The sequence below is a fragment of the Cryptomeria japonica genome, chromosome 8 (genome assembly GCF_030272615.1).
Source record: "Cryptomeria japonica chromosome 8, Sugi_1.0, whole genome shotgun sequence".
NCBI lineage: Eukaryota > Viridiplantae > Streptophyta > Pinopsida > Cupressales > Cupressaceae > Cryptomeria > Cryptomeria japonica.
Window position 1 is genome coordinate 33,509,974 of NC_081412.1, and position 15,462 is coordinate 33,525,435.

Sequence of the window (15,462 nt, forward strand, 5' to 3'; positions counted from 1 at the left end):
TTGATACAATCCAAGACTATGTCACTAAGGCAAATGAGCTAAGAGCACAACTTAAGGATTGTGCCATTGATAAGAAGGATTTGCAATTGGTCTACAACCTATTGGGAAAGCTTTGATCGGAATATGCAGCATTTATTTCTAGCTTCCAAACTCATTGCTTGACAATGGGTAGTTCTTTCACTATGCCCTCATTTGATGCATTCACAAAAATGTTGATGTTGGAGCAGTCAAAGTTGTTGAGCATGGGGATCCTCAAGCCTTCAAAGTCTATGGCTTTGGTGGTTAATCAAGAGAATCATGAAAAGGATTCCAACAAGAAGCAGAAGTAGTTCAAGCCTAAGACACAACAAGATAGAGCACAATCTCCCTCTCTGTTATCGGAAAATATGTATCGTTTAGTAATGTTAATTATTGATAGTCAGTTAGCCGACGGGTAGGTAGTTGGAGTCGCGACGGTTGTGTCGCACCCCTTCGGCTGTCATATATTGTACCACCTCCGGGTGTTGGAGGACATGGAATATGGACGACGGATTATAATATGAACATCTTTTGACATTAATGGAAAGCTTATTCTGGTACTTCCTTTGTAATTGCATTGTGCATTGTTGTTCAGTTTCTGTATTCTTCTTGTTTACCCAGTGAGGTAAACATTTGGCGCCGTTGCCGAAATTATTTTGGGAGGGATGGGAATATACTACATGGCACAGGGATAATGGGACAACCATTGCCCGAGGGGACGAGCAGTAACCCTGACGAAGATCACCAAGAACTGTTCGAAGGAGAACGAGCACTCACAAAAGATTTCTCTTGCATCCTCCAGGCGGCCATCGAAACACACGTACGGAGGGAAGCCACCATTGAGGCTGTTCCAGAGGATGCTGTGTGGAGCGCGCTTGGTGTAAGCCCGGCCGTGAACCGGTTGATGAGCAATTTGCCTAACCTTCTGGCTCAAGCATTTTTGGCTCTTCAAAATTGTAGAGAAGACATCTACCGTGAGAACCGACGACAGCAAATCTTACGAGAATTTCATGAGCGCCAGGAGGACGGACGTAGGGAAGACCGACGAAGGACAAATAATCCTTAAATTGTGAAGGGAGACAAATAAAGAACACTATTAGAAGCAGAAGAATTATGTTGATTATATACAAAAGAATGAATTAATAAAGACGTGTTGTGTTTTGGTCTGTGTGGTGAAATATGAAATTGTACGACAATTAATGCCCAATTTATTGAATAAAGATAGAAATAAGAAATTAGAAACCGACGAGTGGGAGGCTGTGTAGAAGGCTTTGATTCCGGAACGTGTAGAACGTAGACGGAGGCTGAGGCTGAGGCAACTTGCCGAAGGACGACCTGCCGAAGGGTTGCCCGAAGGGAACCAAGGAGGTGTCACGGAAGGTGTAGAAGCCGAGGGGAATTTCTACGCGTTGCCAGACTATTGTAGAGCGAGAAGCCTCGAAGAGTTTCTGGAGGAAACTAGGTTACGGTGAGAACTAGTTGAAGAGACTTGAGATCGGTTCATAGACTTATCTCTCACGCCACAAAGGGAGGATCACCGAAGGGAGCCGGGCACGGGTGACCACGAAGGGGAAGCTAACCGCACGATAGGTACAAGGCAGAACACCGTACCTTTGGTCACCACCACAAGAGACATCAGCGGCATCGGAGGGAGCAGCGTGGGAGGGCAGACACGGCCACAACCACCTCCAAGTGGACGACTCCCATCAATGGCGACCAAACAGAAGTTGCCCAAATTCAACGGGGATAGCAAAGATGATCCCGCACGGCATTGCCGTACCTGCGAAACCATCTGGACAGCCAACAGGGTGACTGACCAGGATGAATGGATGAAGTAGTTCCCCGCCACACTGAGAGGAGTGGCTATTGACTGGTATTCAGACTTGGATAAAACCGGGGTAACTACGTGGGATGAATTGAAGAAAGCATTCGAGAAGGAATTTCGGCTTCTCCGAGATGATAATGAGATAGTTTCCGAAATCTATGGAACAAAGCAAGGAAAGAAGGAGACCGTACGGGCATATGGCCGCCGGCTAAAGGAATTAGTCGGAAAGATGGAAAGCCAACCAGCTGATGGCTTAAAGAAGTGGTGGTTTGTCGAGGGTCTGAACCCTAAGCTACGACAAAAGATGAAAATTGTGCCTCCGACATCCTACGATGATGCATACAACCGGGCCATGGACTTGGAAAGTGAAAATAAGACGGCCAAAAAGAAGAAGAATAGATCTTCGTCATCCTCTGAAGATGATGCGTCGGAAGAAGAGAGTAGCAGTGATGAGAAGCCGAAGAAGAAAGTCACGGCCCTTCAGAAGGATATGGAACGGATGTTAAAAGATTTTAAGACAATGAAGGGGGCCACAAGCAAGGATGATGAACTGTGGTGCACGGATTGTAAGGAGAGCGGCCACACAAAGGGTGCCTGTCCCAAGAAGGCATTCTGTATGCCCATACAATCTGAAGGCACGTAACCAGCAAGTGCTCTTTGCACATGAGCAGCCCTCCACATCGGATTCAAACAATAATGCATCTTCCGGAGGCTACCGAGGAAACCGACGAGGCGGACGGGGGAATAATAATAATTCCACCAGAAACAGGGTCCAATACGATGCGAAGGGATGCCCGATGATTCAATGTAGGGCTTGCAATCAATGGGGTCATTACGCACGAGAGTGTAATAACAATGACACCGCTCAAAAGCTATGTCGGTGGTGTGGCCCAGGTGACCATGAAGATGCCGATTGTTCGAAGTCTGGCGTAGGGGCCAATCTGATTGATATCGAAGGCAACACACGGGGTAAAGAAGCCATCCTTGCTCTTACCCGAGGGCAGGCAAAGGAAGCCCGATACCCCCATCCCCGCACGGAGAAGCAGAGAATGACGGAGGCAAGGGAGGAAATAGAAAGGGCCATGAAAGCCCAACGGGGAGAGACACACGAGTCATCTAGACCCTACTGCACAGATGCGGAGAGGAACATTGTACGGCAGATGCTCCAAATGGAGGTACCTGTGAAACTGGAAGACCTCCTACACACCATACCGCAATTGGGGACAATGTTGTTGGGCACAAAGGTTGATAAACCCAAACCGAGAGACATGGACGCTCCCATACTAGGAAGCTCGGCAACAAATCCAGTTGTACTTACCGTCAACAATGGCCGACACCCAGCCGTGGTGGAGATGGGCATCCTGGGCACCATCCTGACAGATACTATAGTAGACGGCGGTTCCGGAGTAAATGTCCTTCCGGAGGACACATGGAAAAAGCTAGGAAAGCCCACTCTGTGGCCACCTACGTTTAATCTGCTAGGTGCAGACCAGCACGGGATTAAACCCCTCGGCATGTTGATGGCACAGCAAGTCACCGTGGGTGCACAACCTTTTGTACTCGACTTCGTGGTCATTCCATTGAAACAGAAAGGGTATGACGCCATACTTGGAAGAGGATGGTTGGTGGCAGCGAAAGCAAACCACAACTGGAAACGAAATACACTCTCGATGGAGAGCGGAGGCAAGAAATTCACTATTGATCTCCGGACGCAGTTGGTGAGCGAGGAACTTGCCTCTTCCTCGGGATCTGAATCCGAGAGGGAAAATGACCCACGAGACGAAGGGAGAGAGGGGATGGACCCAGATGCCGAAGGCATATTAAAAATCGGAGGTTGCTGTTCGGAGGATGACACAGATTCACTAAATGGATTGTTCCATTGGCAGCAGGAGGACTATGAGATGTTCTCACCCTCCTGTAACGTATTAAGCGTCGAAGGAGAGGAGCCAGATCAATATCCTCCAGAATACGGGGAGTATAAGGAAGGAGAAGCTACAATGGACACCGTACCCGCACATCAATTTAGAAACAAGGAGGCCATGAAGTATGAAGAACCGGCGGTGAAACCTTTGAATCTAGGTACGGAGGCGGATAAGAAAATCATTCTGGTAGGAGATGACTGGAACCCAGTGCTGAAAACGGCCGCATTCAAGATTTTCACCGAGTACAAAGATGTATTCGCATGGACTTATAAGGATTTGAAGGGAGTCCCACTGGAGTTATGTGTTCATCGTATTCTGTTGGTACCAGGCGCAGTACCAGTACGACAGCGACCGTACAGGATGAATAAAAACTATACTGCAAAAGTACAAAAAGAGATTGAACGAATGCTGGAGGCCAAGATTATCTTTAGGGTGCAGAATAGCGAATGGGTATCCCCCATCGTAATATCTCTCAAAAAGGATGGTAACGAGATCCGGATTTGTGTCGACTTCCGGCGACTCAATGCAGTTACCATCAAAGATCCATTTCCCATACCGTTCACAGACTCTATTCTAGAAGAAGTGGCCGGCCATGAAATCTATTCATTTATGGATGGATTTTCCGGCTATAATCAGATATCAATAGCGGAGGAAGATACGCTGAAGACGACATTTGTGGTGGAGGACGGAGTATATGCTTACAACCGGATGCCCTTCGGTCTCTGCAATGCTCCGGCAACGTTCCAACGAATAATTCTCCACATTTTTGATAAAATGTCCGTGGGTAACTTCAAGGCGTTCCTAGATGATTGGTCCATCTACAGCGGGGAGGAGACGCATCTGAAGGCACTCGGGGAATGTATGGACAGGTGCCGGAGGGCACGACTCGCACTGAACCCTAAGAAATGCAGATTCATGGTACCTCAGGTTAGACTACTCGGACATAGTGTGTAAAGCGGGACTTAAAACAGACCCGAATAAAGTTCGGTTGATTGTGGAGATGGAACCCCCACAGGATGTCTCAGGGGTAAAATCTTTTTTGGGACACATCGGATATTACCGAAGGTTTATAAAAAATTTCTCCCAGATATCTTCCCCCTGGATAACCTCACAAGAAAAGGGGAACCGTACGTATGGGGAACGGCGCAGGCGGAATCCTTCGAGGAATTGAAATCACGACTGTTGGCGACACCAATACTGGCTTACCCAAACTGGGACAGAGAATTTCATGTGCACGTCGACGCCTCCAACTATGCAATAGGTGCAACATTAGCACAAGTTGGGGATCATGGGTTGGATCACCCGGTCTACTTTGCCAGTAGACTACTCTCGAAAGCTGAGAGGAATTATAGTACAACTGAACGGGAAGCGCTCGGCATGGTTTACGCAGTACAGAAGTTCCGGCATTATTTGTTGGCGACACCCTTCACCTTCTATGTAGACCACCAAGCTTTGATGTACTTGGTGAATAAACCTATTATTCAAGGACGGGTGAGTCGGTGGCTGTTACTACTGCAAGAATTCACATTCAACGTTATAGTACGGCCAGGGAAGAGCCATGTGATCGCTGACCAACTGTCACGAATCAAGTCGGGAGAATGAGCGGAGGGGGTGAATGATGATTTTTTGGATGCGCACTTATTCCGGATTGCGGTTTTACCATCCTGGTACACTCGTATTGGCGAGTACCTATCGACGTCCCAGTTCCCTCGGGACATGCCACCAGGGGAACGACGCAAACTGGTTCTGAGGAGCCGAACGTTCCAACTGATCAATGGACTCCTTTACAAAATGGGGACAGATCAAATACTCCGCCGATGCGTGATGGAGGAAGAGATACCGGGGATTTTGAAGGAAGCACACGAAGGACCCGCATATGGGGCCGGACATGACGGCCAGGAAAGTACTGTTAGCCGGACTATGGTGGCCGACGCTACACAGCGACACCAGAGAATGGGTCGGAAGCTGTGATACATGCCAGAGGGCCGGAAAACCACTAAAACGAGACTTCATGGCACAAGAGTTATTCGAACGTTGGGGGCTTGATTTTGTGGGGCCTTTAAAAGTCAGTAGACCGCGGCGATGTACATACATCGTGGTAGCTACGGAATACTTGACAAAATGGGTCGAAGCACGGGCCCTACCCGATAACACCGCGGTGAGTACAGCCAGATTTATTTATGAACAAATTATCACGAGATATGGAATTCCGCTTCAGATAACAAGTGACAGAGGAGGCCATTTTGTGAACCATGTGGTGAGACTCCTTACGACGGAGTTCAAAATTTTTCACTCCTTGTCCAGTCCGTATTACTCGAGGGCCAATGGTCAAGTAGAGGCGACCAACAAGATTCTGGTTTCGGTCATCTATAAGTCGTGCCGGGTAGAAAAGGAAGATTGGGAGGAGCGACTACCGTCGGTGTTATGGGCATACCGCACCACCTACAAAGTAACGACGGGCCAGACACCATTTCAATTAATGTACGGACAGGAAGCGGTAGTATCGATGGAGTTCATGGTGCCAAGTCTCCGAATTGCTATTGAGAATAAACTTGGCGATATGGAGAGCCTGAGGGAGCGCCTGTATGCTCTAAACAAACTCGATGAACGAAGGCTGATCGCACAATGGGTGACAGACGTGGCCCAGCAACGAAGGAAACATTGGCATGACCAACACATTCGGCGGGCGAGGTTCACCCCGGGGTAGTTAGTCTGTAAATATAATGGACGAAACGAAATTAAACCGGGGAAATTCAAAGTCCGATGGTTAGGGCCCTTCCGGATACGTGAGGTCAACACGAACGGGGCGATAAAGTTATGGACGCTGGACGGGAAGGAGATACCAGACGCAGTCAACGGGTCGAAATTGAAGATCTATCACGAACGGAGGGAAACGGGACCCTCCCAGTCAATTAGCCGCTTAAAAAAAAAAAAAAAAAAAAATTGAAAAACTTGAAAAAATATATATATATATATATAAAAGAAAATTGGAAAAAATATATATATATATACCAAACAAATAAAAAAATAAAATAAAAAATAGAGAAAGTGGCCACCGTACAGTGGACCACCGAAGGTGGCACCACCGTGCGGTGGGAGCCACCGAAGGCCGCAAGGTTAAAACGCCGCGTAAGCTATAAACACCGCCGAGGGAACGAAGGAGACACCACGCCAAGCTGCAAGAAAAACACGCCAAGGAAAGGAAGAGGACGCACATCGCCGAAGGCACACCACGCCATGCCGCAAGGAAAAGACACTACGCCGCACGAAAGAAGCCACCACGCCGCACACCGCACATACCCCACGGACAGGCAGCGAGAAGTTTGGGTTTGCTCCTCCCAGTGTCTACCTCACGCCCAACGCATAGGCACATACAACAGTGGGATCACCTGAGGGGAATTACTTGGTAGGCATTTCCATGCATGGCCAACATTTCTTCAAAACGCGTATTTGCAATTTGTGCTCCGGATTGTTCAAAACACGTATTCGCAATTTGAGGGCATGCGAATTGGAGGTGGATTTCAACCGTTCTGACCTATGCTTGGGTGTGGGAGTCATTGGCCGTGGTCATCGCACAGCTAGACGTGTAGCAAGTCTGCTTGGAAGTGGCACAGTCATCTCGGTTAAGGGAAGTGTTTGATTGCTGGGCGTAATAGAACATTCCGCGCCGACTCGTATTGGCAATTTGGGGGCTCCAATTATATTGATCTTTCCACGCGCGTCCTGGTTGGTACTGGCGGCGCTGGGCCATATATGGCCGCATGGACAGTAGTTGGTTGGCAAGCGGAGTGATGATCACCTCCGCACGGTCTTAGCTGCCCGGAGATAGTTAGTGGCTTTTGCAACGACACGGCTAAACTCAAGAATCAGTTGGAGGAGGAAACTAATGGAGTCTGCAGGAAAAAGGAATTGGAAAAAACAGTTGCAGGAGGGCAGCCACATGAATAAGGATAAGTGAGTTCTCCCTTCGGGTGTACGCATAGCAGGTAGCACAATGGACGCCACGCAGAAGAGAAAGACACCACAGCAGCATGCCGCAAGAGGGAAGAACACATGGACTCCGCAGAATATCACCTTTGAGGGATTGAATGGGTCCGAATGCAGGAAGTGGTGGCAGGATACACCAGATGATGATTTGGTGAAGAAGAGCCTACGGAAAGTAGGAGTGGAGTGGGCCATCCGAATGCCTGTGTTTGCTGTCCGTGAGTACGAGGGAGCATTACGGTTCATGGTTGATACCTTTGATAGCCATTCACGGACGAGTACTTTTGAGTACCTTGGGAAGGATATCACAATATCCTTCAAACCTGCAGATTTCACTAGAGTGTTTGGCATCCCAGGCATACATGGCAAGAAAGTTGAATTGAAAGCTAAGAAGATGACGCGGGACGAAAAAGAATATTGGATTAAACTAGTGACCCGCGACTTGACCAAGGCAGAATTGGATAGCATTGTGGATGCCACGAAAAACCGTGGGATACGTAGGACCTTTGTTGCAGAGGCTCACTGGCGGTGTATAATGGATGTCATCAAGAGCAGGTTGACGGGGTCTGGTAGGGCATCCGACATCGCTCTCCCGCAGATCATATTGATGAATGGACTTCTGAATGGCGTTAGGTATGATTGGGCTACACTGTTATCAGCACGGATGTGTGAGTTCTTGATGATGGAGCAGCGCACGTTTTACATGCCCCACTATGCCATCGGATTGTTTCTAGAGGCCACGCGAGAAGTAGTACCGGAGGCAGAATTGGAGATATAGCCGCAGAGACCATTGGCTGTAGGTGAGCCTCCTATCATGCATTGGAGACACCTTGACATTGGCCATTCTTCGGCGAAACGGAAAAGGATAGTAGAGACCCCCTCGGTAGAACCTGATAGTGGAAGAGAGACTTCCAGCAGCGAAGAGGTTTCGGAGGAGGATGATTCGGCAGAGGATAGTAGCAGTAGGGCGACAGAAGAGGGGAGGATGGAGCCTGCGGGGGAGCGAGTCTTGTTTGCGCCACCCTCACTACCACTTGGCACACTTGTGAGGTCATCCGCGAGAGTGGGAGGCACGTCGATTCCAGCTTTTGGGGAGGGCCGCACGCCCGTTGCACTTGGGCCCATGCAGCAGGTGGCATCACCTTCCATCGTACCACCTCCGCAGGCTAGTGCGCCACCTGCGGGACCGCCTCCGACCATAGAGGCACGTATAGAAGGCATGGCGGAGTCGTGTGGATCACCGCAGCAAGTAGTGGCAGAGGAGGAGCACAAGGAGGTGGTCGATGCAGAGCCTCAGGTGCGGTTGGACGTTGTGGGATTCGAGGCAGTAGTGACTGTGTCTACCTCCTTGTTGGAGGAGCCCATGGATAGACACACTTTAGAGGTGGAGAGAGGTCCGGAGGTGTTGAGTACGGATCCATCGGTGGTGGCTATGGGGAGTTGGCTGACCCGGCGATTTCAGATGACGGTGATGCCACCAGCGGGAGCTGTTGTGTTCTCACCTCGGCGAGAGCCTCTGACGGAGGTGGTAGACTTGGAGGATTCATCGGGTGAGACACCAGTACTAATAGTAGGGCATGAGATAGGAGAAGTCGTCCCTGCTATCCAAGAGCAGGCGGGGGTAGAGGAGACACCTTTGTGCCAGTAGGATGCAGCAGTTTTGGTCCCACTTGAGCCTTCTGCACCTATATCGGGGTCCCAGCCTTCGGGGCAGGATGGGGAGGACATTGAGGCTTACATAGCAGACATGGTGACGAGGGGTCGGCGAGTGGTGGCCACGGCTCAGACGCGAGCTTTGCAGCAGGTTGTGGAGGAATTAGAGCAGGTCCTCCAGTTTATGCGGGTAGGCTGTCCGACAGCTTTTGCTACATGCTTTGAGTCACAGGGGTGGCCAGCTATCCAGACAGATGCGATGCTCGAGGCTTGGAGTGTGCCTCAGCCCGTCGTGGAGAGTAGGGTGACTACTCTCGTCCGACAGATTGAGCAGGTTTACAGGGATGCCTACTATGCACTGCGGCAGACGCAGCATGAGTCCGCGGTCCGTGAGGCTGCTCGTGTAGAGATAGAGAGAGATCTCGCCAGACAGCAGGCTTCGTGGGCAGCCAAGAGGACGCAGTTGTTAGCATAGCTTGAGACAGCCCGTGTAGAGAAGGTTGCGGTTGACATCCGCCTGTCGGAGGAGCAGAGTGCGCGGAGCCTTGTGCAGCAGGAGTTGGATGCTGTTACTGCAGAGCGGGGTTTGTTGCAGACTCAGTTGGTCGGTATGACAGAGTCCGCGGATACCAAGGAGAAGGAGTTGCTGGAAGCTGCGCATATGGTGAAGACGGCTTTAGAGAAGGTGTTGGTGTTGGAGCGGGATGTGGCAGCACGCACTCAGCAGGTTTATGACCTCCGCGCCCGCCTGGTGGCCCAGACACCAGCATCCCAGCCTTCGACTTCAGGGACGCTTCCTTAGCACCCTCCTTGACTTTGTTTTGGGTGTATATATGCATTGTCTCCATTTTGTTGTTAGTCGTCGGAGACGACTTCTTTTTGGGGGGGGGATGATGTTATCGGAAAATATGTATCGTTTAGTAATGTTAATTATTGATAGTCAGTTAGCCGACGGGTAGGTAGTTGGAGTCGCGACGGTTGTGTCGCACCCCTTCGGCTGTCATATATTGTACCAACTCCGGGTGTTGGAGGACATGGAATATGGACGACGGATTATAATATGAACATCTTTTGACATTAATGGAAAGCTTATTCTGGTACTTCCTTTGTAATTGCATTGTGCATTGCTGTTCAGTTTCTGTATTCTTCCTGTTTACCCCACTGGTAAACACTCTCCACAACAAAAGGATTCTACATCCTCACCTAAGGGAAAATCATATAAGGAGAGGCTTTCTTGTTCATATTGCAAGAAAAATTGTCATGATGAGCATCATTGCCACACCAAGCAGATTGATGAGTTGACCAACATCATCAAGAAGAACAACATTGATTTGCCATCCACTTACAAGAAGAAGGGTTCATCTCCTTCACCTTCCTCGTAGTCAAAAGGAAAGGGACAAGCTCTTTGTGCTACTACAAGTCATGATTTAGGGAGATGGCTTCTAGATTCAAGAGCTTCTCATCATATGGCATCTTCGCAACTTATGTTCTCTTCATTTGAGCCTTGTAGCATGCCACCGATTTTGATGGGCAATCATACATATATGAATGTGATTGGGAAAGGATCTATTGCCATTGGGGATAACTCCTTCAATGATGTGTTGTGTGTACCCCACTTGACAAACAATCTTATTTCCATCTATCAGATCACCCATGGGACAATAAGGAAAACTGTGGAGTTCACACCTGATTCAGTTATCATTAGAGACTTGGAGACTAGAGCTATTATTGCTACAAGGTTGGTGGATCATGCATCTCGATTGTACTCCTTTGCAGATTTTGTTCCTATTGATGAGATTGATTCTTCACATGATGATCACACTTCGTGTTGATTCAGATATCGAGGAGACCTTTTCTTACTTGAACTTGGGTGTTCTCACATGGAAACCCATTCTTGAGACTAGCATTCCATCTCCTCCTATTGATATCACGTCGACTATTGCACTTGATGATGCACATGTTACTACAGTTTGGTCTTCTTGTGATTCAGTGTTGCAGGATATACCTTGTCTTCTAGCTTCAGTTCATTGGGATGACTACTTGACAAACATTGCAGGTTTGTTTGTGGAGTCCTACATTGCAGATTTGGGAGACATCATTGATGATATTCATCTTCTCTTTGGTGGAGCTGATCCTTCTTCGATTGTTGCAAGGGAACACTTTGACCCTCTTGTTCATTCTCTACATGATCATTCTTTAGAGGTTGACATGATTGTGGATTCTTATGTATAACATTTGGAGAAGGTCTCTCTGCACTTAGAGGAGACATGTGAGTCTTTGGATCATGTTTTACATTCATCTCCACTAGATCATGGATTGCCTTTTTCAGCAGTATGGATTAGTACACCTGATTTGGAGGGGGCAGCTTTTAGCATCAAAATGTGGACACTTGAGCAGTTTTTAGAGACTCCCTACATCTTGAGTTTTTTTCCTACATCTTCCTTTCATGATTGGGAAGACTTCATGGATTCACCTTTGGTTTTGTTTCTTCCTAAGGGGAGGAACGTTGTTTGACGATTGTGGAGCAACTACTTCATTCAGTCTCGAGCTTCTGCCATTGGTGCAGATTCTACATTGAGGCGGGGATACTTGGTCTCTCTTCTCTCTTACGGGGGGGACTTTTTCCTCACATGGGATTTTGTCCTTCTCACACTTCTTTGAGAATTCTTTTGTATAGTTTTCATCTCTCTTTTGGGGGGGGAGTTTTTTCCCACGTGGTTTTCTCCCTTTCTCTGTTTGTGAGAGATTGCATTGGTTTGAGTGCATTTGCATTTGTACATGGGTACCTACCATGGCCTAGTTGTCGGAACCCATCTTGCATTGGTAGCTTGAGTCTACATTCCCCTAAGTTGCACTTAAGAGAGAGGGGGGAGGGGGGGAGGGGTGTTGGTGTAAATTATGTCTCATAATTACACTTTACTTAAGTTGACTTAGGGTAATGCATTTCATAGTAGTTTACATATGAGACACTTAGGGAAGTGTGCACATAGGAATGACGCATGTAGGAGAAATTCCACCTTTTGTGGTTTTATCTTGTTGTTATATTCCACCTTTGGTGGGTGATCCACCTCTTGTGGAATATTTTATTATTTCTCTTACCTAGTCCTACCTACCCTCACCTACCCTTGTTTATCATTGAGCCACATGTCATGATTGTGCGCTTACATATCCATATGGCTTTGCCTTTATAAGCAAGCTCATCTACATTGTATGTAATGATCTAGTTGATCTTATTTTGCATCTTGATTAGAATATAGCTTATTCTTATTAAATCTGTTGTCTCCCTTTTGTGCTATTCATTGTGCTCTAGATCTTGGCTATATTTGACAAATTCTTACACTTATCATAGAAGAGCTTCCTTGCTAAGTTGATCTTGTTTTTTTTTTTTCTATGTTGTTTCTCCATCCATGTTGCAGCTGTGCAGAGCTGATCCCAAATTGGTCTTTTTGTGTATAACTTGGAGTTGTACTAGCTGACTGTGTGGTGATTTGTCTAATAGGACAAAAGCATCTTATTTGGCAATTGGTTGCAAGTTTGAAACTACTTGCTATACCCTGTTTACAGTTTGTTCTATGCTTTCTCTATGAATGGATTGAATTTTTACTTCGGTTTTTTATTTGGGGAGGAAGCAGTTTTATAGTTTTATTCTAAGTCATAGAATACGGCGATTTTCATGGATGAGGTTAGAATTTAATCAAATTTCAAACTTTAATAAAAGAATCGTTCAAATTCGTCCATAAATTCGGCAATTGCTGGGTTGCAGGTGTCTGCAACTATTGGGTTGCCGTCAGATTTTCTCCAACAAGGGTTAATATGCGACGGAATATTCAGTGACGGAAGTTTAAGTATGTGCAACGGTAAATGTCTCCTTAAACTTTAAGTTGAGGGAATCCTTAAACTTCTGTGGGATTTTCTGAAGGCAAATTTAAGTATGTGTGACGGTAAATGTCTCGTATATTTTCGTTGCTGAATATTCAGTGATGGAAGTTTGTTATTATCCATTGTTGGGGATTTCATATTTGGCTTGGTAAAATTATTGGCGAAGGTCTGGAAATATTATTCAGCGCGGGGACTAATTAAGGAAGTTTGTTATCATATTTATATTTGTCTCGTATACATATAGTTAAGGATGCTTGAGGCATGGATAAATTAAGGAAGTTTGTTATTATATATATGCTGTCACATAAATGTCCCATATTCATATATTTAAAAATAAACAAAATTATACAAGGCGAATTTTATCCGATTTTTTTTTCGAAGTTTTCGCAGGTCGAATTTCATCTGAATTTCATGGCTATCGAATTCAAACCTTGTGACTAAAGTTTTATTCATCTTGGGCATCATGCCGAGAATTGATGGTGGCATTTGTTAGGCCCAACAATTACTCAATCAAAATGTGTATTGACGAGCACGTTTTGTCCTTGCTTCCCTTGGTATGGAAAATTTGTTGACTATTGCCTCTGGAACCATCCTCCATATCCTGCTTAGTATAAGGATTTGGTCATGGACCATGGTACATGTGTACTACAGCTTAGCATTGCGTTAAAAAGATCATGAATATTAAGGAATGTTTATCTCAAGAAATTATTAAGAACATTTTCTTTAGCTTAAGATTTGTATCTCATTGTATATGGGAAGCTTAGAACTTCAAATACCTGACATTTGGAATACAGGTAATGGCTCTGATTGCATATCTTATGGAGTTCAAGGGAAATTATGGGCCCCACCTCATTATTGTGCCAAATGCTGTTATTGTCAACTGGAAGGTAATTTCCAATTCTGTACTTGCTAAATATATTAGATTTTTATATATACCTGACTCCCCTGGGATGTTATAAATGATCACAGAGTGAGCTGTGTCGTTGGCTGCCATCGTTATCTTGTATTTTTTATGTTGGTACCAAAGATCAATGCACAAAACTGTATGCTCAGGTATGTTTTCTGTAATTTTCAGCATCAATGGAATTGTTCTCACATGGATCACTAAAAAATATATCAACAGCACATTGGATGGCTAATTTGTCCTTTTGTAAGTAAGCTTATGATACAATTCTATTTTACAGCTTTATAGGCAGATTTTTGTGTATTTTTAATAATTCTTCCATTCAATTAAATATCCATGAACACTCTTAATATATTTATAGCTTCTGGAATATATGCTATATCACTTCCTGAATCTGTTCTCATATGGGTAACTCTTTGATAATTGGTGGTTCCTCTAGTTGTAAAGATTCTTAAGTGTTATTCCTTATCTTTTTTTGCATCAACTGGTTATTTTTCTTACCTGTAATCTCAGGCTTTTTTCTTTTTCTACTTATGGTCTTTCTATACTCGTGAGTAATCATGTAGAATATTTCATTTCACAGTTACTTCAGCCAATTACTACCTTTGTATCTATCCATCCTCTGTATGGATCAAATACTACACTCAAACATACTCAAGCCTTTTGGATCATGTTATCTCTTAATTGTAACATTTCAAAATAATTGCACACTGAAGTGTATAACTTTTTTCAGAATATTCAAGATGTGGCTCACATGAGCACCCTCTATTATTATATCTGCCACAGTATTTTGGCTTACATTGTTTGGTCTACAAGAACTTTGGGCGACTTTGTTACTCTTACGCAGTTATGTTTTGCATAGCAGTTGACTGATTAGTTTTAGATTTTAATCTTAAGATACCATTTCTGTTTCTCATAAGATAAATTTTTGTTATATGGCAAATTTGTAGTTTTTGTTTTTGCAGTCCTTAAAAGAGTGACAACTTTTGCATATTAGAAAATCTCATTTATATGGTGTACATAAGAGCATTGTACTCATGTACTTTTATTGCAATTAGCAGGATGTTCTTGGCATGAAGTTCAATGTTCTTGTTACTACATATGAATTTATTATGCGTGACCGTGCAAAGCTTTCAAAATTATATTGGAAATATATCATCATTGATGAGGCACATCACATTAAAGACAGAGAATCTCAATTATCACATGATCTAGATAGTTTTCAGAGTCAGAGGAGGTTGCTACTTACAGGAACTCCGTTACAGGTATATTCTTCT

At 45.5% G+C, this 15,462-nt stretch overlaps 1 protein-coding gene across 3 annotated transcripts in view; it reads left to right on the forward strand.

Annotated features, from left to right (window-relative positions):
- The window catches only part of LOC131064585 (ATP-dependent helicase BRM), a 135,231-nt gene that overhangs the window by 114,677 nt on the left and 5,092 nt on the right, over positions 1-15,462 (forward strand). For all 3 annotated transcript variants that reach the window (XM_057998777.2, XM_057998775.2, XM_057998776.2), the window contains 3 exons: positions 14,076-14,168; positions 14,251-14,334; positions 15,247-15,450. In XM_057998777.2, coding sequence (XP_057854760.2) covers positions 14,076-14,168; positions 14,251-14,334; positions 15,247-15,450 — 381 coding nt within the window. The remainder of the gene's footprint in view (positions 1-14,075; positions 14,169-14,250; positions 14,335-15,246; positions 15,451-15,462) is intronic.